This window comes from Natrix helvetica, assembly GCF_964273705.1.
Source record: "Natrix helvetica genome assembly, chromosome: 1".
Classification (NCBI taxonomy): Eukaryota; Metazoa; Chordata; class Lepidosauria; order Squamata; family Natricidae; genus Natrix; species Natrix helvetica.
The window spans coordinates 113919132-113939496 of record NC_138548.1 but is presented as its reverse complement, the minus strand read 5'-3'; the positions used below and the strand labels follow the sequence as shown (position 1 = coordinate 113939496).

The 20365-nt window shown below is 39.7% G+C and overlaps 1 protein-coding gene across 3 annotated transcripts in view; it reads right to left on the bottom strand.

Annotated features, from left to right (window-relative positions):
- DEAF1 (DEAF1 transcription factor) overlaps nucleotides 1-20365 on the bottom strand; it is a 30018-nt gene that overhangs the window by 5279 nt on the left and 4374 nt on the right. For all 3 annotated transcript variants that reach the window (XM_081934776.1, XM_081934777.1, XM_081934775.1), the window contains exons 3-10: nucleotides 19510-19639; nucleotides 17714-17860; nucleotides 16827-16966; nucleotides 15594-15659; nucleotides 13212-13338; nucleotides 12172-12300; nucleotides 5974-6105; nucleotides 2752-3002 (exon numbers count right to left, since the gene is read on the bottom strand). In XM_081934776.1, the coding sequence (XP_081790902.1) occupies nucleotides 2752-3002; nucleotides 5974-6105; nucleotides 12172-12300; nucleotides 13212-13338; nucleotides 15594-15659; nucleotides 16827-16966; nucleotides 17714-17860; nucleotides 19510-19639 (1122 nt within the window). The remainder of the gene's footprint in view (nucleotides 1-2751; nucleotides 3003-5973; nucleotides 6106-12171; nucleotides 12301-13211; nucleotides 13339-15593; nucleotides 15660-16826; nucleotides 16967-17713; nucleotides 17861-19509; nucleotides 19640-20365) is intronic.

Genomic DNA, 20365 nt, shown 5'->3' with positions numbered 1-20365 from the left:
ACAGCTGGAAATTGCACATCTGTAGCTTTGTTAGTCCAGAAGAAGAAAGTTTTGTCCAGAGAAAATAAAAGTTTGCAGATGGTGACCTCCTTCCTTGCCCAACACTTAATGTCTGCTGCCATTTAGATACCCACATCTCTATACTGACAAGAAATTCTGTTGGTTTGTTAGCTACAAGCTGGCTCAATTTTGGGGGGTCCATTAAGAGACTGTCATTATACTGAACAGATTTTCATTCTAATAGCAACAAATTATTTACAAATTTCCATGTGATCATTTTTTTCTGATCACTCACATTTTCATAGAAAGAGAGAACAGCTGGAAGAGGCCACAAGGATCATTTAGTCTAACTTTCAGATCATCCGTGAAAGGTAGCTGTCTAATCTCTACATAAATGCCTGAGGGGGAAGGGTGTCACACACCCACAGCTTCCATATCTACACTGTTCTACTGTTGTATGGATTTAAACATACAATTTCCCCCAATATTTAACAAACCTAAGTAGCTGCAACACTTATACGTTAACCAATTTAACCATTTCAATAACCGTTGAAATCACTACATGCCATACCCACTTTAACGATAGGTGGCTATATAAATATTTTTTAAAAATAAGTAATAGACAAAAATCAAAGAATACTTACATAAAATGACAGGTATAATTATAAATAAAAGCCAACTGACACCTTTCAGTAAAAGGATAGTTCATTGAAACTATTGGTACATTCTTACAAAGCTCTCTGTGCTAAAAGCAAATTGACACTGTAGAAAATAAGAAATTTTCAGCACCCACGTTTAGCTCTGATCGTAGCAAATCTAATGTTCAATGTTTATTTTTTTCTGAGACATAGTTCTTAAATTTTATTAAATGGCTAGAGACCAATGTGAAGTTATTCCTAGCTGCCTCCAATCTCAAATGCTATGAAAGAAAAAGTCCTTAAACATTTAGATGTTTGAATAAGAATTAAATCTTACTCAAGCATCTAAATAATTATTTTGATGTTTGAGTAAGATTTAATTCTTACTCAAACATCTAAATAATTATTTTGATGTTTGAGTAAGATTTAATTCTTACTCAAACATCTAAATAAAAGAGCAGCCTATTGAAGCAACTAACAGTTATAAGGCAGGGCGCTTAAGCCAACATACATGGCAATCAAGTGACAAATATGTTCTTAGAACTGCCTCAGAAGAGGAAATAATGTCTAGACAAGGAAGAAAACAGAATCACCTGGCCTCAATCAGAAAGGAAGTAAAGTGAGCATCTCTCCTACAGACAGCTGGTGAAGAACAGCTATTGAAATCCATGCCTCCCCCCACTCCTGGGTCCTAGAAAGCCCAAACAAAGAAGGCTCCAGGAATTCATGCAGAGAAAGCACTTGAGGACAAGAGTGGGCAGACGCAGGGCTCCCCAGGTGATTCATCTAAAAGCACGGAGGGAGGGAGGGAGGGAGGGAGAGATGCCCGGCTTGGTGGATATATAAGCAGGCTTACTTTCATTCCCAGAACCGATTTTAATATTAAAAAACTACAGATATTTTCTAATTGGTAATTCGGTTGCAATCCCAATGCTATTGGGATCCCTGGTGGTGCAGTGGTTCGAATGCAGTATTGCACGCTGACTCTGCCCACAACCAGGAGTTCAATCCTGATGGGGCTCAGGGTTGACTCAGCCTTCCATCTTTCCAAGGTTGGTAAAATAAGGATCCAGATGGTTGGGTGCCTTATTCTTACACTGTAAACTACTCAGAGAGTACTATAAAGCACTATGGAAGAGTAAACAAGTCTAAGTGCTATTGGGTATTAATGTATAAAGTCTTCCAGTATTTAGGATCAGCGCATATGAAGACATTCTATTCCTGAAAATTCCTCTCAGTACCCTAAAATAATATTTGGAAGGCCTACTCTGGATATTCTCCAATGGTGTAAATAGGCCCGCAATAGTGCGGTAGGCCTGAAAGATTCTCCGTCTTCTGAATGACACACACACATTTTTATTCTTGCAGAATTTTTAGTAATGTGTTATTTTATACACTGGTTTGTTTTAACTTTCTTGCCACTGCTTTGATTGATTCTTTTATTATCTACCTTATTGATTTTATTTGGAACTTTTATGTAAAAGCTTATTTACAGTATACATGTTACCATAAACCATTTTGGTGATGTTTAATTGGCAAATGGTATATAAATACTTTAAATAATTAAGTAAATAATACTCCATATGTATCAGAGGTGGGTTGCTCCTGGTTTGGCCTGGATCGGGCGAACTGGTAGTAGCGACGGCAGGAGGCTTTGCCCACCCGCCCAGACACTTCTGCGTGCGTGCATGCCCAAACCAGTAGTAAAAAAATTGGCAACCCACCACTGATCTGTATCTATTATGCATTTTAGAAGACTTTCCTTTAGCCTTTGTCTCAGATCTGAAAATATTTCTGTTTGAATATAAATCCTAGGTCGGAGCTCTAATTATGTTGCTCTGAATGCAGTAGAAGAAATCCAATATATTATGTTAGAATGCATACTGCCGATCAGAAATGATGCTACCAAATCCAAAATCACTGTATGGTTGCACTCTGAAATTCACTAAGAGAGACTATAGTAATGACTACATCCATATTGTCGCTGTGCCATGCATCGGGGTGGACGTTTTTCTCTTTCACTAGTGTTTAAAGCAGCATAGGTAGTTTTAAAAGATGGCTATAAGATATTTGAGGCTAAGTTGGATTCCTTTCTTGAAACACTATTTATTACCTCTTTCCTTTCCGCATCAGCTTGAAGTTTCGCTTGAGAAACAGCAGCGTCTCTGTAGGAAGAGCTGGCCTGCTTCGCTTGTTCGATCAGCGTCTTCAGCTGCCGAGCTGTGTTAAGCAGAGAATTGACGGTCTCCTCTAGGTACAGCCAGTTCCGTTGTTCTGTCATTTCAAGTCCATTCATCACAGAGGAGGAGATTGTCTTAGTGGGCGTAGCAGGTGGCACCGCCAAGGCAGGGAGTGAGGTCAGCACTAAAAGATAGAGCCACAGACTGAGGTTGATCCACCAGTAACTGTGCCTGAAAGTTGGCCAGATCAGTCTTCCATCCTAGTTGTCATCCACAGCCATTCAATGTGGTTGTGGTAGAGAGCCAGGCAGCAGACTAAGATCTCTCAGTTCAGTTCTGTTCAGAAATCAATAATTTTAGCTGCTTCCACTGAGTGTTTCCTCATAGTAAAGTACTGATAATTTCTGGTTGTATTACAAATAACCAATACAAAAATATTTGAGTACTTGAGATTTTGAATTGTTTCTCTATGATGCAGTAGCTTTTTTTTTTATTAGTCTAGGAATCTGGAAGCAGGATATATATACTTTTAATAAATCTTAGAACTGAAGCAAACCATAGAGCAAGCAGGCTGTAACAATTTCAGTGGACCCTATCAACAGTTGAAAATAACAAACCAGCTTTATGGGTGCCACAGATTCTTTTATCTATATCCAAAGTCAATGGGCTCCCAAAACCCCAGAGGACTAACACAAGTCCCTTTGGACTTTAGGCATCCCGCACACAAGCATACAATGGGTAGTACTCAACAGTTGTTTCTCACACACTTCCCCAAGTCTACTCCTACTCCTACTATTAGTTCTAGACTATTACAATTTCTGAGCCCTAGTGCAATAGAAAAGTTTTAGTGCCTCTTGGCCCTTGGCTGCTTCCAGTAGTTCTATTTCCACCAAGAACAAAAACCACCTCCCTCTCACTCCTAGAACAACTTAAACATACCAACAACTCTGCCAACAACACACCTGCTTGTCTGCTCAGCTTTTATACTGGCTGGTTGCTGAGCAGCTGAACTGGCTAGGAAAAGGTTTTAAAGGGGCAGGGCACCATCAGCCCAGATGTTAGCCAATTTGAAGGTAGCTTGGCCTCTCACAACGGGCTAATGAAATCCAGCACCTGAAGGGAATGTGGCAGTACACATTTAATAACTTGAAGACTTCACTGCGTATTCAGTGATTTTTTTTCCAAGTCTTTGCAAATCCAGTTCCTCTAGTTTCCCACAAAGTCAAACTGTGTGGGAGATACTAAATCTATGCAGAATGCTTCCTTCTTTTACTACTTCTCAGAAGTGGTGGTGGTGGTAGTGGGATCCATGACTGAGGTGGAATCCAAGATTGCAGAGGGATCCACAGTACCAGGCACCTGAAGGCAAGATGTGGCAGACTGAAAGGCAGTCCTTCCTCTCTGGATTGCAGGGGTATGGCCCATGCTATGACGGATAGTGTTTGACTTACAACTGGGACCTGAATTTCTGTCGCTAAGCGATATGGTCATAAAGCATGACATCACGTGACCATATGGCTTAGCAACAGCAATCATGGCAGCCCCAGTTGCCGTCATAACTGCAGATGTTAACTCCAGGGTTGTTAAATGGGCAGCAGAAGGAATCCTTGGCTGCCACAAGGGAGTGGGGGAGGCCCAGCACAGGCCACAGACACATGTGGATGTGCTGTGATGCAGTACAAGCTCAGGGAAGCCAAGGAAAGAACACACTGCAGCTCAGGAGCTTCTTAATGTGCAATGGCTCCGGGGCAACAAGAAGCTCTTGAGCTGCACTGCAGAGCAAAGCCACAGCTTCCCCTGGAAACTTCAGCTGTCCCAGCAGCATGGCACCAAACTGCCATATTCTGGGAATCCCAGAACAGCAGTTCCAGGAAGCCCCTTTGCACTGCACTGCTGGCCCAGGCTTAGCCCTGCAAAGGCCTTTGCACCATGATGGCGGGATTCCTGGGAAGCAGTTCACCAGCCCCAGCCCAGCAGGGCGCCACAAAGGGTTTTTCTCACAGTGCTAAGAGCTTCTGCAAAAGGCTTGGCTTTGCCCTGTGAAAGGCTTCTTGACCCCTCGTAGCTTTTGCACTACAAAAAGCCAGGCCTGCCCAGCAGCTCAGTGCAAAGCTGCAGCCACCTCAGTCCTGTCCCAGCTGCCCTTGCCACCCTGCCGAGGCCCTGGCTGCCCTGTGCATCACTACCCCAGTTGACTTTCATCAACTTCTTGCTCTTGTTGCTGAGAAGGCATCCAGCCTGGCCCTTTGCGAGGCAGCTGCTCTGCAGAACACTGGAGAAAAAGCCTCGTACGGCCTCACGAAGGGTCAGCCTGGGTCAGAACCAAGAGCAAGAAGATGGTGAATGTCAGTTAGGACAGCAGGGACTGAAGGGATATGGGTCATAGATTGGGCTGTGCGTGTGAAATAGCAGGGGCTGAAGGCCAAAAGGGGCATAGATTTGGGGTGGGGGTGGTGATAACCCTCAAGTTATTCTGTAACTCTTGCAGGAAAGAACACGCCCTTGTCAAAATTCTTTTACAATCTCTCTGTATTCATGCAGGTAACCTTTAAAAAATACTGTGCGGTACCCTTAATAGCTTCATGGCACCTCTGTGTGAATTTTTTTTAACCTGTTAAAAAACCGCCAGCAATCTCTAAACCAAGGGACCATATTGAGGGTGGATGGGAAGGGCTGGGAGGATTCGGAGCTATGACCTAGATATTCCCAGAGAATCAGTGTCCTTGTTCAGTCAAAAGAGCTCCATGACTTTTCAGAGCAAGTCAAATTAATAGTCCCCATCCTGAGGAAATTGAAAGCTACTGAAATTGCACCTGAGCTCGCAACTTTCTTAACACAACCACTACCAGATTGCAATGGTTCCAATCTCCAAATCAGCAATCCTCTGGCCTGTGTAGAACAGCAGCTCTTGTTATTCTAGCACTTGGATTGGATCCTTGACAGTGCTGCATTCACAACCAAGGTCATAATATAATTCTTACTCTTTTCTTCCTACACGAGGACATCAGCAGGCGACATCAGCAGCACCCTAGTACATCTACACCACCCAGGTGACTTACTATTTTCCCCAAATATGAGTATATTTATGCAGGAAAATAGTGAAATTATACAACTTAACAATGTGGGAGTTATTTTAGAGACAAAAGAAATCTTACCAATTTTGGGATGAGAAGTTGGCAAAGCTGCTTCGGGGAATGCGGAGATCTGACAACTGTCTTGATAACTTGGATAGTGAGGCTCTGGATGATTGACCTGACAAGGTTGTTGCTGAAGGTTTGTATCTTGCACTGTTGAGAAGAGCGTAAAGTCAGAGTCTAAGGGAACTGGTTTGGATATTACATCTTGGAAGTTCACAAAAGGTAAGAAGACATGAAGGAAAATATGACACATCTGGAAAAGGAGTTTAGCAAGAAATAGCGTGTCTTGCAAGATCAAAATGTGCCCAAGTTCCTGCATTTACTGTTTAATCAAAATACATTTCAGCTTCAATATAAATGTTTCAAGGAAACTAATAATCTCAAAATGAGAATACCAGTGAGATGGTCAGAAATAAAATTAATTTGCGATACATAAATCCACCCTACCATTGGATTATCTGGGTAATTTAAAAAGAAACCCGCAGTACTTATCGTTAGGCAAGATAATGTGTCAAGGACTGCAGACTTCTATGTACTGATAAGAGTTTCTCCCTTATTATTTGTTATAATTTTAATTAATAATAATGTTTACTAATAATCTTTGATTATTATTATTTACCAATAAATGAGAATATTGTCGCTCAGGGCTGAAGTGAGGGATCCTTGGTGCTCTATGAGCTTGATTGTTTTCTTGCAAACATTTCCTGCACCGATGATGTTACCTAGTTTGGGTAATGAAACATCTGCAAGAAAACAAGCTCAGAGACCACCAAAGGCTCCTCAATCCATATTTTCCAGCTGTTTGAAATATGTCTATACTTGGAATGTAGTGCAATTTATTAAGTAAATCAGTTGGGTGGGGCTTTTTGGCATACAATCTTTAACAGCCTTTCCCTCCTTTGTTATTTTTATAAGTATTCCAAGTTGGAAAACAAAGCCAACGTTCTTCCTCCTACTATTTTCTCCACAAAAACAACCTTGTGAGGTTGGGCAGAGAGAGAATGACTGGTCCATGGTCGTCCAGCCAGCTTTCATGCCTAATGTGGGACTAGGACACGATCTTGTTCCTAACCTTAACCACTACACCATTCCGTTTGCTTTATTTGTTTTCATCTAACCTGTGACAACAACAACAACAGCAGCAACAAAAAGAAACCTAGATGAAAATATGAAGAAAAATCAAAAGGCTGGATCAATGAGCAATCATAGAGGATGAAGATTTATTAGATATCCTAATGCGTGGAAGCATCACAACAGCACCTGTTAGACCAAATAACTCCTCCCAAGGAAGAGACTAAAACATATTAAGAACGGTTGCAGGAACTGGGTATGTTTAGCTTAAGAGAAAGAAGGACTAGGGGAGACATGATAGCAGTGTTCCAATATCTCAGGGGTTGCCACAAAGAAGAGGGAGTCAAACTATTCTCCAAGGCACCTGAGGGTAGAACAAGAAGCAATGGGTGGAAACTAATCAAGGAGAGAAGCAACTTAGAATTGAGGAGAAACTTCCTGACACTTAGAACAATTAATCAGTGGAACAGCTTGCCTCCAGAAGTTGTGAATGCCCCAACACTGGAAGTCTTTAAAAAGATGTTGGATAGCCATTTGCCTGAAACGGTATAGGGTTTCCTGCCTAGGCAGGGGGTTCGACTAGAAGACCTCCAAGGTCCCTTCCAACTCTGCTATTGTATTGTATTGTATTGTATTGTACTGTAAGAGAATTAAAGGAAACAAGGCCAGTGGACAAGAGTGGCAACCAGAAACAAGAGATGTCAGCTTGAGGCTATTTGCAGAGGCAACATTCTCTGAGCTCCCAGGACAAGGAAATTGCGGACCAAAAAAGGGTGGGTGGGTAGGTGTGGATTATTGAAGAGCAAAGCGGAAGTTAATGTGCCCTGTGATAAAACAAAATGTCACAGGAGTTAGAAAAACAGAAATAAATACATACTGACTGGACCAACTAGCATATGAATTAAAACGCCTTCCAAGAACAAAATCAAACATGTGACAGAACATTAGGACATATTAAGTCCACTGTCCTACAATTTCATCTAGGGCTAAACGTATTGCAAAGAACAGCTAGAAATAGTCAGTGACACTGAAGGCCTAGAAAGGAAGCTGAGAACTAAAAGAATACTGACGATTACTGAAGAGCTATGCAAGCAACATCATCATCAACAGAAAAGGTCTATTATTATCTGGGCGATAAACTGCTGACTTGAGCTGGACTGCACTCATAAAGATTTGTAAATAAGTCTTTAGCCAAAGCTGGTTAAGCTTGATTGGGAGAACTTTAAATTGAGGGCAGAAGATTAAACCCTGAAGTAAGATATAGGATTAATTCTTGTGTGATCTAAAAGGAAGTGGAGTGAAGCCTTAATGGTGCCTATTAAACCACGTTCTCAATATAAAATCAGGAAGAACATTACCCCATAAAGTTCACAGGCTTTGTTGCCTATATACTCATGCCAACAGTATAGGACAGTGGTGGGCAACCTTTTTTTTCAACTGAGCCAAATCTCGCCAAAACCATGACTGAAATTTATTTTGAGAGCCACATTTTTAAAACCGAAAATACATAGGATGGTACACTGTTTTTAGTTTCAATAAACTCTGGCATTTGAAGCACGCAAGTTTTAAAGCTGTCAAGTTACAAGATCCTTGCATCCCTAACCCTTTAGGAAAAAAACCCCAAGGGGTCTTCAAACCTGACAGCTTTAAGACTTGTGGACTTCAACTCCGAGAATTCCTCCTCCAGTCATGTTGGCTCAGGAACTCTGGCATTGAAGCATGCAAGTCTTAAAGCTGTCAAGTTGCAAGACCCTCGCACTCCCAACCCTTTAGAAAAAAAACCCCAGGGTCTTCAAACCTGACAGCTTGAAGACTTGTGGACTTCAACTCCCAGAATTCTGAGAATTAAAGTCCACCAAGGGCATCAATCATATTAGCCCAGGGATCTGCAAAATTGGCTCTTAAGACTGGTGGACTTCAACTCCCAGAATTCTGAGAATTGAAGTCTACCAGTCTTAAAACAGCCAACTTTGCAGACCTCTGTGTTAGCCCAAAGCCTGGCGCTGGGCGGGCCTTGCTCCCCCATTGGTGGAGCCCCAAGAAGCGAGGAGGGAGAAAAAGAGACGGAGGCCAAGGAGCTTCCCCCCCGCCCCCTCCCAGCAAAAATCTAACCGGGGAGCCGGGCGGGCAGTAGCAAATTAGCCGATCACGCCGCATGGATCACGCGGCGTGATCGGCTAATTTGCTACTGCCCGCCTGGCTCCCCGGTTAGATTTTTGCTGGGAGGGGGCGGGGGGAAGCTCCTTAGCCTCCGTTTCTTTTTCTGCCTCCTCGCTTCTCGTCCCCGCCCGACTTCAGGATCCTCCCTAATCATTGTGGGTCGAAAAAAGGGAAAGGGGCGCTTGTTTTGAAGTGCCCGAGAGGAGGGAGGGGAGCGGGCGCCCGGCACACAGAAGAGCCACATTAAAATGTGTAAAGAGCCGCGTGTGGCTCGCGAGCCGCGGCTTGCCGACCACTGGTATAGGAAATAAACAAAATGAACTTAAATGTGTAATACAGGAAGGCAACTGAAGCTTAATAGCTATAACAGAAGTAAATGATTTCTAGTATAGAAGTAAAACAGCTGAAGAATACCATCTATTCAAAAGGAACAGAAACAATGGAAAGGGAGAAGAGAGAGTACTTTATGTTGCAAGTGTTCACATCGGTTCAGAAATCCAGGTAAATGAATTCTGGTATCATAGTCACCATTTGGGTTAAAATAATGGAAGAAGCAAATAAAAGCAATATTGCAATAATGTCTAGAGGGACGCGGTGGCTCAGTGGCTAAGATGCTGAGCTTGTTGATCAGAAAGGTCGGCAGTTCAGCGGTTCGAATCCTTAGCGCGGCGTAACGGAGTGAGCTCGTTACTTGTCCCAGCTTCTGCCAACCTAGCAGTTCGAAAGCATGTTAAAATGCAAGTAGAAAAATAGGGACGACTTTGGTGGGAAGGTAACAGAGCTCCATGCACCTTCGGCATTTAGTCATGCGAGCCACATGACCACGGAGATGTCTTCGGACAGTGCTAGATCTTTGGCTTTGAAACAGAGATGAGCACTGCCCCTTAGAGTTGGGAAGGACTAGCACATATGTACGAGGGGAACCTTTGCCTTTAATAGTGTCTATTATTCTTGTCCAACCAAGGAAAAAAACATGGATGCTGTTTTACAAAAGCAAATTGCAGATCTTTCAAAGCAGCGTGAAATACCAAGAATGGGGGATTTCAATTATCTCAAAATCTGTTTGAGAGTTAAACTCCATTGAGTTGAGTATAGTCCTTCCAGGAAATTCTTGACACATCTTACTAAAAAAATTCTCTTTCGGTGAGTGAAGCAGGGCACCAGAAGAGCAGCTATCTTTGACCTGATACTAATTATTCAGCAAGACATAGCCAAGGAAGAAGCCAAGGAAACGGTAACACTGGTCAAAATTGATCACATTATGCTTAAGTTCTTAAATAAAAATAACTAAGAGGATCTGAATGCAAAACCTGGACTTTAAAAAATATATAAATTCAGAAAATAAATATGAGTCCATGAAAGGAGAAACTAATTAGAAAAGGACCTCAGAATGGATAGCAATTCTTTAAAATGAGATATCAAAAGCACAGTGGCAAATAATTGAAATAACTGAAAAAAAAATTAAGAATATTGCAGAAGTTTAACAAAGATCTGAAAGCAAAACAAAATATATGGAGATGTTCTTTTGGATGGAAAGTTTGACAAAATCGTAAAGAAAGAGGCATACAGATAGTCCAGAATTGTAGCCCTGATGTCAGGAAAATGAAAGCTCAGAATATATGAAATTGCAAACAACAAAAAGCTAATATATTCAAATTCAGAACTAAAGTCCAAAACAATCTTGATGGGTTACAGAAATGGGCTGAGAATAATTTACAAGGTATGTGCAAAGTTTAAAAAGCCAGAAACAGAAATAAATGCAGGATATTTGGTTTGATAATATTTGTGAAACAGAACTTGAAGTACAGATAGTTCTCAACTTACTACCTTTTGTTTAGCAACCATTCAAAGTTACAACAGCACTGGGAAAAAAGACTTATGACCAGACCTCATGCTTATGACTGTCACAGCCTCCCCCCATGATTATTTGGGCATGTGTTTATAATGGTCACAGTATCCTAGAGTGCTGTGATTGATTGCTATTGGTGACTTTCCCAGCTAGCTTCTGACAAGCAAAGCAGTGGAGGAAGCTGGATTTGCTTAATGATTGTAGGGATTCACTTAACAATTGTGGCAAAAATTGTTGTAAAATTGGGTGCAATTCATTTGCTTAGCAATGGAAATCCTCATCCCAATTGTGGTCATAAATTGAGAATTACCTGTGGTTAATGATTACAGACTGAACATAGGTTAGCAATGTGAGGTGGTTGGGGGCAAAAGGCAAATTGCAATTTCATATAATTACCCAAAATCATGGGAAGGAATCCATCCATTTTTTCTTTGATCAGACCGCACTTCTAGAGTGGGCTCTGAACAGGCAAAACGCTTTAATAAGATTTCAGAAAATTAGAATAAGTTCAGAAAAGAGCTCTGAGGATGTCCAAAAGCTACCTCTTATGAAGAGAGAATGAAGGATATGATGATATTCAGGCTTAAAAAGAGTAAGGATTAAGCATTCTTCAAGAAGTGAAAAGGGTATCAGAAGAAAGCTAAGGCATATTCTCTGCTACTATACGTAAAGGATGCAGAATAACAGATTTAAGCTATAAAAAGGCAGGTTCCAACTGAATCTTGGGGATAAACTTCCTGACAGTGGGAGCATCAGTGAAACCAATTATCTACAGGGGTTAAGAAATTCTTCTTCCTTAGATGAATCTAAGCAGAACTGCAGAGCCATCTCTCTGGATTATTTTGATTTAGAGTCCTGTCTTGGAACAGATGGTTGGGCTCAATAGCTTAAATAGCCGAAAATATAACCTGTGGCTCATTCCTGAGGCTGGGCAATTGATTGAAGCAACTGCTTTACACTGGATTCTCATACACCTGTATCGGAGAATAAATCCCACTGAACCCATCAATAGAATTTTCTATTTTTGTGCTATTAATTACGTTTTCTATCTTCTTTCATCCCTGCCCGATTCCTCCTTCTAAAATGGTTTAAAGAGGTATCCCGATCACGTATGGATGTGGATTTGTCTTACTCACCAGTGGTACCAGTGAAAACATCACCTTGGGATGGACTTTCTGAGATAATAGCTGTGGCCTCCACGGCCGTTGTACGATCAAAGGTCAAAGTGCCAGAAGTTGTAATCTGTCCTGAAGGACTCACTGTGACTAGAAAAGGATGAAAATGTTTTCGGAATTAAGTAGACTGCTAATACTTAGTGATCAAAGGATCTCCCCAGTTTTGTTTCTAACCAGCAGAAACACCCCACTGAGCTGATAGATAAAACTTTCCAAAAACAATCATACTTCTTCTCTGAGTGAAAGAAATGCAACAAGCCAAATTATTAAGGCTAAAAGCTTCCCAATTTAGCACGCCAAAAAGAACATATTTGATTAAGACGGAAAGCAAACATTAAAAGTAAATACAGCTTTAAGTAATATTTGGAAATATTTTATTGACGTTATTACTCAAATTATAACCATCAACTAGTGCAGTGATGGCGAACCTATGGCACGGAGCCATTTGTCAGGGCACACAAGGCGCTGCCCTGTTAGCTGGCCAGCGCGCATGCGCGCGCTGGCCATCTGAGTTCACCCTTTTTTAAAGCCATTTTTCGCCCTCCCCAGGCTCCAGAGGCTTTATAGGAGCCTGGGGAGGGCGAAAAGAGCCTCCCCCGCCCCCCCGGAGGCCCTCTGGAGGCTTCAGGGACTGTCCAGAGGCTTCCCTGAAGCCTTCGGAACGCTTAAAACGACCCTCCGAGCAAACCGGAAGTCATTTCCGGTTTGCTCGGAGGGTCGTTTTAAGCATTCCGAAGGCTTCAGGGAAGCCTCTGGACGGTCCCTGAAGCCTCTGGAGGGCCTCCGGGGGGGGGGGGGGAGGCTCTTTTCGCCCTCCCCAGGCTCCTATAAAGCCTCTGGAGCCTGGGGAGGGCGAAAAATGGCTTTAAAAAAGGGTGAACTCAGATGGCCATTGAATGTTTAATTGTTTTTGAAACTGAATATTTTTGTCATTTTGAAAACAACCATAAATGTTAAATGACAATTAGGATTCATTCGGGAATTTCGCATGGAACCCTTACATGTGGTGGCAGCAGTTCCAGGAAGCAAGGTGATGTTTTTGGGTGAATCCTTCTTCACTGGTGTTGTAGGCAATTCATTCTCTTTTTTCCTTCTTTTATAGGGGACAAACAGTCTTATGGGACCACTCTGATAAAGAGAAAGCAACCATTGTCAGAATATGGTGGAAATTCTTTCTGGAGATAGAATTAATGTTTGTTTGTTTTTTGTTAGTTGATATAATCTAAACCTTGTATAAATTGCCTCACCAAAAAGAAAAAAGGAAATTGACATCTTGACACAATGAATTTAACACAGTTAAATTGAAAAGATTTATATATTGCAAAGGATCCCAATCCCAAGCCACTCACGCCTACCTTCTTACATCCACAATTCTGATAAAGATGAAGTCCTTTCATTCTAAATAATATTATCAGGCAGCTAAATGCTCAGTTGCTACTGTTGTCATGTCTTGTGTGAGAAACTTCAATAATATTCAATATGTTGAACGTTATTGAATAAAATATTGGAATAACATTGAACATTTCAATTCAAATAATATATTATTTTTTATTCAATAAAAGGACAGCTCTAATCACGTACTCCAAAATATTTTCATTTCATGTGAGACTACTGCACACATTCTTTAAAGGAACACAATGTTAGTGAAATCTGAGAATTTTAAGGGCCCAATGTTTCTCTAAGACCAGTTTTTCATGTACTAACTCTGATTTTTTCCCCAATGAGCTACTTTCAATTGTGGTGGACTACACCTTCTCTCACTGCTTGCTCTGGGTCTGATAGCTGCTGCAGTTCGATAAAATATGAAATACTTCTACGCTGACTGATTACAATTGACAAAAAGTCCAGTTCAGCAAATTTGGAGTACATCTGGATGGGGAAGATATCTGCTTTACTGAAAGAGTAACGTTTTCCTTTTAATGCTTCTACACTGTGGAACCAGCTTTCTTTTGAAATTCCTGCTTGTCTATGCCTAGTACCTTTACAATAATGAACAAACACCATGCCAAATATTTATTTATTTATTGCTAGCATTTCTATGCCACTTCAATCAGAAAAAAAACTGTCCAATAACAAGGGACTGAGATGTGTTTTTACAAGGTAGAATGACTTTCTATGTTTGGAACGTCCCAAGTGGCACCCACAGTGACTTCATTTCGGTGCCAAATAAAGACTTTCCCCCCCCAATTTTCCCAGGATCTTTAGACTGCAGTTTAAATCGTATAGTTTTAGATGTTAGTAACTGCTTTGCTGCTGCCTAGTTCGTATGTGCATTTTCTTTGGATTTTATTTAATTCATCTGATAAATTTAAATTTTGAATGGTACTTTTTTATGATAAACTGACTACAAATTGATTACTGGGTTGCTTAAAAGATTAATAAATAAATATAATCCATCTAATTACAAAATAACATAAACAGAGAAAAATCCCATGATCAATAACATTGTAACAGAATTCCCAGTACCCATAGTGACAATCTTTCTTCCTATTCCATATTCTTTTACTCCTGAGTCCCCAAAGGCTCTGCAGAGTAATCAGATTTCCAATAAAGTCCAAGAGGTAGTAAGGGAAGGAGCCAATCTCATGGAGGAGATTGTGGGGGAAAGTAAACAGCTCAAGAGGAGGGAAGTTCCCACAGGGGAGGCTCATTTCTAAGCTCCTTCTCACCACCCCACAAACATTGAGATAAACTCCACAGATTTTAAATACATTTTTAAAACAACCAGTGGATGTTTATTGTTAATAATCTACTACAGGTAGACCTCGATTTACGACAATTGAGCCCAAAATTTTTGTGGTTAAGTGGAACATTTGTTAAGTGAGTTTTGCCTCATTTTACAACTTTTCTTGCCACGGTTGTTAAGTGAACATTGCAGTTGATAGGTTAGTAACATAGCTAAGGGAATCTGGCTTCCCCATTGACTTTGCTTGTCAAAAGGTTGCAAAAGGGCATCACATGACCGTGGGACACAGTAACGGTCATAAGTATGAACCAGTTGCCAAGCACCTGAATTTTGATCACATGATCATAGGGATGCTGCAAAGGTTGTAAGTTTGAAAAACGGTCGTAAGTCACTTTTTTCAGTGCCATTGTAACTTTGAACGGTCACTAAATGAACTGTTGTAAGTAGAGGATTACCTGTACCAAAACTAAGTAAAATCCAGTATTAATTTCTTTTGCCTAAAAACCTGCTACTGCAATAATTAGAGGAGTATATCAATTGAAAATGGTGATAGGACCCTATTTGTTTCCTTGCTGCCTTTTCCTGTCGACAAAGGACCTTTCAACCCACAATATTTATAAATAATCTCTGTTTGATAATCAGCGTGTAGCAGTTCAGCACATCATCAAGTAATCCAAGCAGCATTTTTTAGACTCACCAGACTCATGTCATCACAACACGCAGCGCAGGTGCATGAGGCCGCATGGGGATTTATTATTCCATCCTGGAATAGAATTGATAGAAAAGAGCAGTATTAGGAATATGACATGCACAAAGATGGCCAGACATATTCATTCCCACAATGGAAGAATGGATAATAAAGACGATAAAGTTGGTGAAGATGGCAAACGTTTTAATGAAAGAAAAGAATCTCCGTAGTTTTGTTGCTACTTGGAAATTGCTCCTGGGCTTTTGCACTCGAAACTGAGGGGAAAAAAATGAAACTTTGAGCTTAAGAGTTTGATGACAGATTGACTTTGTCGTTATAGAAATGGTCTGAAATGTGAAGCCGAAAGTTAATGCTGTAACTTATGTATTATGCTGCACTGAACAAAATTGAAAGTCACTACTCTTTTTCTTTCTCTTTGAAGCTCTCTTCTTTCTTCTCCTTCTCCATTTTTCCTGACTTTTGTTTCCATTTGTATTCTATTTTATAATGAACTTTAATAAAAATATTAAAACTGGAAAAGAGCAATATTAGGTTGGAAAAACTGATACCCATCCAGCATTAACACAAGGAAGCCCTTCCTGGTTCTCCAAGCACTGAGAGCTTGGCTGGCATGCTGCTTTAAAGTAAAATTAACCAGCTAATCTAATATCCTACTCTACGTCTGTGTTCACCACTGCCATGCTTCTTTACAGCATAGACTCCCTAGATGCTGTAGAACTACAAATAATGGAAATAGGGAGCTGTCTAAAGTACAGGCAATTTATGAAATGGTGTCATGAAATATGACTGTGATGAAAAGAACACTGGATATGAAAGGATGCTATTACCAGAAACTAGCTAGGTTTTCTTTTCTTTTCTCTCATCTCCCATTTTCAATATATTGCTTATTAAATTCTTCTCTTTTCCCGTGTTTTGCAAAATGTTGTTTACCCATTATGGGAATAACATAGTGGATATTTATGTATGCATAAAAGGTGTCTTACAAAATTTTCTACTGCTATGTTTTCTGGTAGCTTATATCCTAAGCAAGACCTTGCTGGAGGTCTTCTCCGTTTTCAAGAAATACGTTGTATAAAAATAAGTATAAAGACAGCACGTGACGAAACTCTTTCAAATGTCATAAACCGTGTGCGTTTATTTAGGAATCAATCCCACTGAATTCAGTAGTACTTATTGTGGCATATGTGACAGTAGGAAGAAAAAGAGGCTAAGGAATTTTACGTGAATAAGGCACTGTATTGGCCTCCCAGCATAACGAATACTTCTTTTCCAGTCTTTGCTACTGGCTCTTCCAGCCATAGCTTCGAATTCAGTGGGGCTGTACCAGTTGTCCCCTTGCTTAATACAACGACCTCGACCACCTAAGTAAAGGATAAAACAAAGAAACAACTCCTGCTTAATAATTGTTTTATACAAATGAGGTACAGAAGAGTCTGCAAAAACCTTTCCCTGCAAGCTGCAGACTAACAGTTCCCTTCCCACTAAAAAAAATGCCTTCCCGATAGAAACACTCTTAACGGTTTTGCAAAACGGAGCATTCACTTTCATGATGATGCAAGTGCCAATTTTCCTTCCCTTCTCATTCACAGCTAAGCACAATACTGAGATGAATAACATGAAGTCTAGAAAAGAATTTCTTCCGGGCCATTCATTCACTTTTCATTGTTAACATTGTTATTGATTTGGTCTACTGTGTACAAATGAACTTGATATGAAACATGTATCATGTATTGAAAAGCGGGCAAATAGCTATCATTTAGATGGCTTGATGCACGCAATGACTTGTATCCAAGATAGTATTTCCTCTCTTTACTCTCTCAACAGACCAAAATGTTATCTGGGTGGAATTTTGGAGGACAAAAGAGTAGGGCATATAGGCAGGGAATTCTCCTTAAGTTAAATTCTACATTTGCATTGCTATCAAATTTAAAAACAGATCCTGTCATAACTCTGAGATTGACTGTGTTCCAAATTTATGGAGAAATATCCTGGATATTAGGAAATTTAACTCTTAGTGAAAGTCAATGTTTAATCTTAGTGAGTTAACAATTTTGGTGGGTTCTTAATCACTCAGATGGATCAGAAAAATAGAGGTTGAAATTCCTCACCTGAACCAAGTCGATTTTTGTACAATATCCCACTGATATTTCGACATCGCACAGGCAGTTCATTATCATACACTGACGGGTCCCAGTTATATTTTGTTCCACCTTTTTCTTGACCAGATGTTAACTGAGTAGAGGGGGACTGAGATCCTTCAAATAAAAGAAAAGGTAACCAAGTCTTAACATACAGTTTCCATTTTTGCATTTCCTTTAGAACACCAAAACTTGATCCTCAAAATGATAGGTAGTCAATAAAAAAACATTTCTAAAAATGGAATAAAAAACTACTCCTTCAATAGTTAAAAGAATAAAAATGAATATCAAATCCTCTCTAAACAACACGTCAATTGTCTGATTTTTGAAATATGGAATCCATGTAGAAAGGACTTACACTGTCATTACTATTCCTCTCAGGAAACTAACACTGATACAGGAAATAACTGCATCTTATAAATTCCATGTCATCTCCATACCTCAACTATTACTAAAGCAACACTGGATACTTACTTGTTTGTTTATTTATTTACAGGGCTTACGAACTACTCCAATTAACTAACCTGAGCAGCATACAATTTCCCAGTATGTAATTGGGATTAAACATAAATATAAAATAACTTAAAAACAACACTATATATTACAATTGCATAAAACTGGGAGATGTAGTCAAAATAAACAACAAATAATCCATCATCTGGAGGGATTGTCATAATGACCCAGCCTCCCTGACTTGACAAAACAGCCATGTTATCATCAAATTTCTAAAGACCAGAAGAGCGGGCAGATTACATGGGGATACTATTCCAGAAGACACAGACAGGGACTGAAATGCATTTCTTGTATAATACAGAATACAAATGCCTGAGTTTGCTTATCCTGCTATAATGCAATGGCTAATGAATGGGTAAGATGTTTTAGTGTCTTAATAGCTTCCATACAAGACAGAAAATGCTGAGATACTATCACAACAGACCAATGAGAAGCTTGAACTACAGAACTTGCAAGGGAGGCATAGCAAATTGAAGATGCCTCTGCAAAAGCAGAGCCGATGACAATAGCAAACATTGAAGAATTGGTGAGAAATCTGGTTCTTTGGAACCTCTCCAGATAAGGAGAAAATGGAAGATTGCTCACATGTGCCCAGATAGCTGATACTTATGAGAACAGCACAACTGCGTGGTCTACTGTGGGTTTGAGTGGCAGGAGACATATTAGCCATGCTTTTCATTTATATTTCATATAATTAACCACTCATCACCCTCAGAGCTTGCTTGCAACTGCAATATAACGTTTTAAAGAACATTAAGTTTGCAAACTTTACTTTCTAATCACTTTCAGAAATTGCCTGTTAACCATCTTAAAACTATTAGAGATCTTCAGAACAACAAATTTGAAAAGTTGCCAGGTACGTTTAACATCAATTCTGAACAAAAGAATTACAAACTTAAGACCTTAAAAGTATTTGAAATAAACAGCAAAAAGCTAGATAACAGTTTGGTATGAGAAAAACAAATTAAGGGTTGAGCTAAATTTGAAGTAATGACTTTACTATAGAATTTTAGAATTAATTATTTATAAAATCACTATCTTTTATAGGTACTAGATGTAGTTTGGCTATCTTGGCTGCTGTAGCACCTTTCTTTCCCACTCAAGCAATTCTGAGAAGGGATGGAATGAAAAACAAGAAATTCTACCAATCAAATATTAGTTTGCTTATGCAAACTAATGAAAAAAACAGTTATAAGTTTATGCTGTATTTCTATATGACATTTAAAAAAGGTCTCCCCCAGCTCACATTTTACCTGTAGTAAGAGGTGCAGATGGCCCCTTCAGACCTGCACTCTCCACAATGGTGCCATCTGTATGAACCACAATCAGAGTGGCTTTTTCAGCATTTAAGCTGTCCCCAATCTGAAGAGCTGTTCTTCCAGACTGAAATAAAAAAAGGTTCGCTAGCATAACTTACTGAAAGGAATAGATTGTTATGTTTCTTAATACATAAGAATTCCTAGCAAATTGCCATAGAAATATCAAGTTGCATATATTGAAGAGTGCAAGAGGAACAGTCAAATCCCTCTCTTCCATATACAAATCTATGGCTACTAACACTCTGTTTTCTCCTTTCTTGATGAAAAATGAGAATATTGGGCATATGATCAATAGCTATAGCACCCTGTTTGATACATTACTCCAATTTTATAAGGAACCTTTAAGGAGCACTGTCTGGGTATAGACAAATACACTTTAAACATTAATTAACTAATCGAATCTTACAGAATCACCTAAATATTTTTCTCAAGTTTAGATATATTTCCAGTACATTTCCATAATTTATTAAATAAATTTTATCATTAAAAAATGAAATAAGTTAACGCTGGCAAGATTTGTTCATAAAGCTAATGCTGACTTCTAATATTCTTGTTTTCAAAATGGTTATAGATTGGTTGCATTATAATTCATTTTCAAATCTTCCCAGATATTAATGCCAGATTGAATGGTGTGTAGGTCTGTCTTCCTTTTATTCCCCTTTTGAAGATAAAGATAATTGCCTTTCCCGAGTCAACTGGCACTTCACCAGTTTTATAGCATTTCTCAGAGACAACAGACGTAAGTTTAATCAAAGCTGATATATATGGTTTCGATTCCTTGAACTCATTT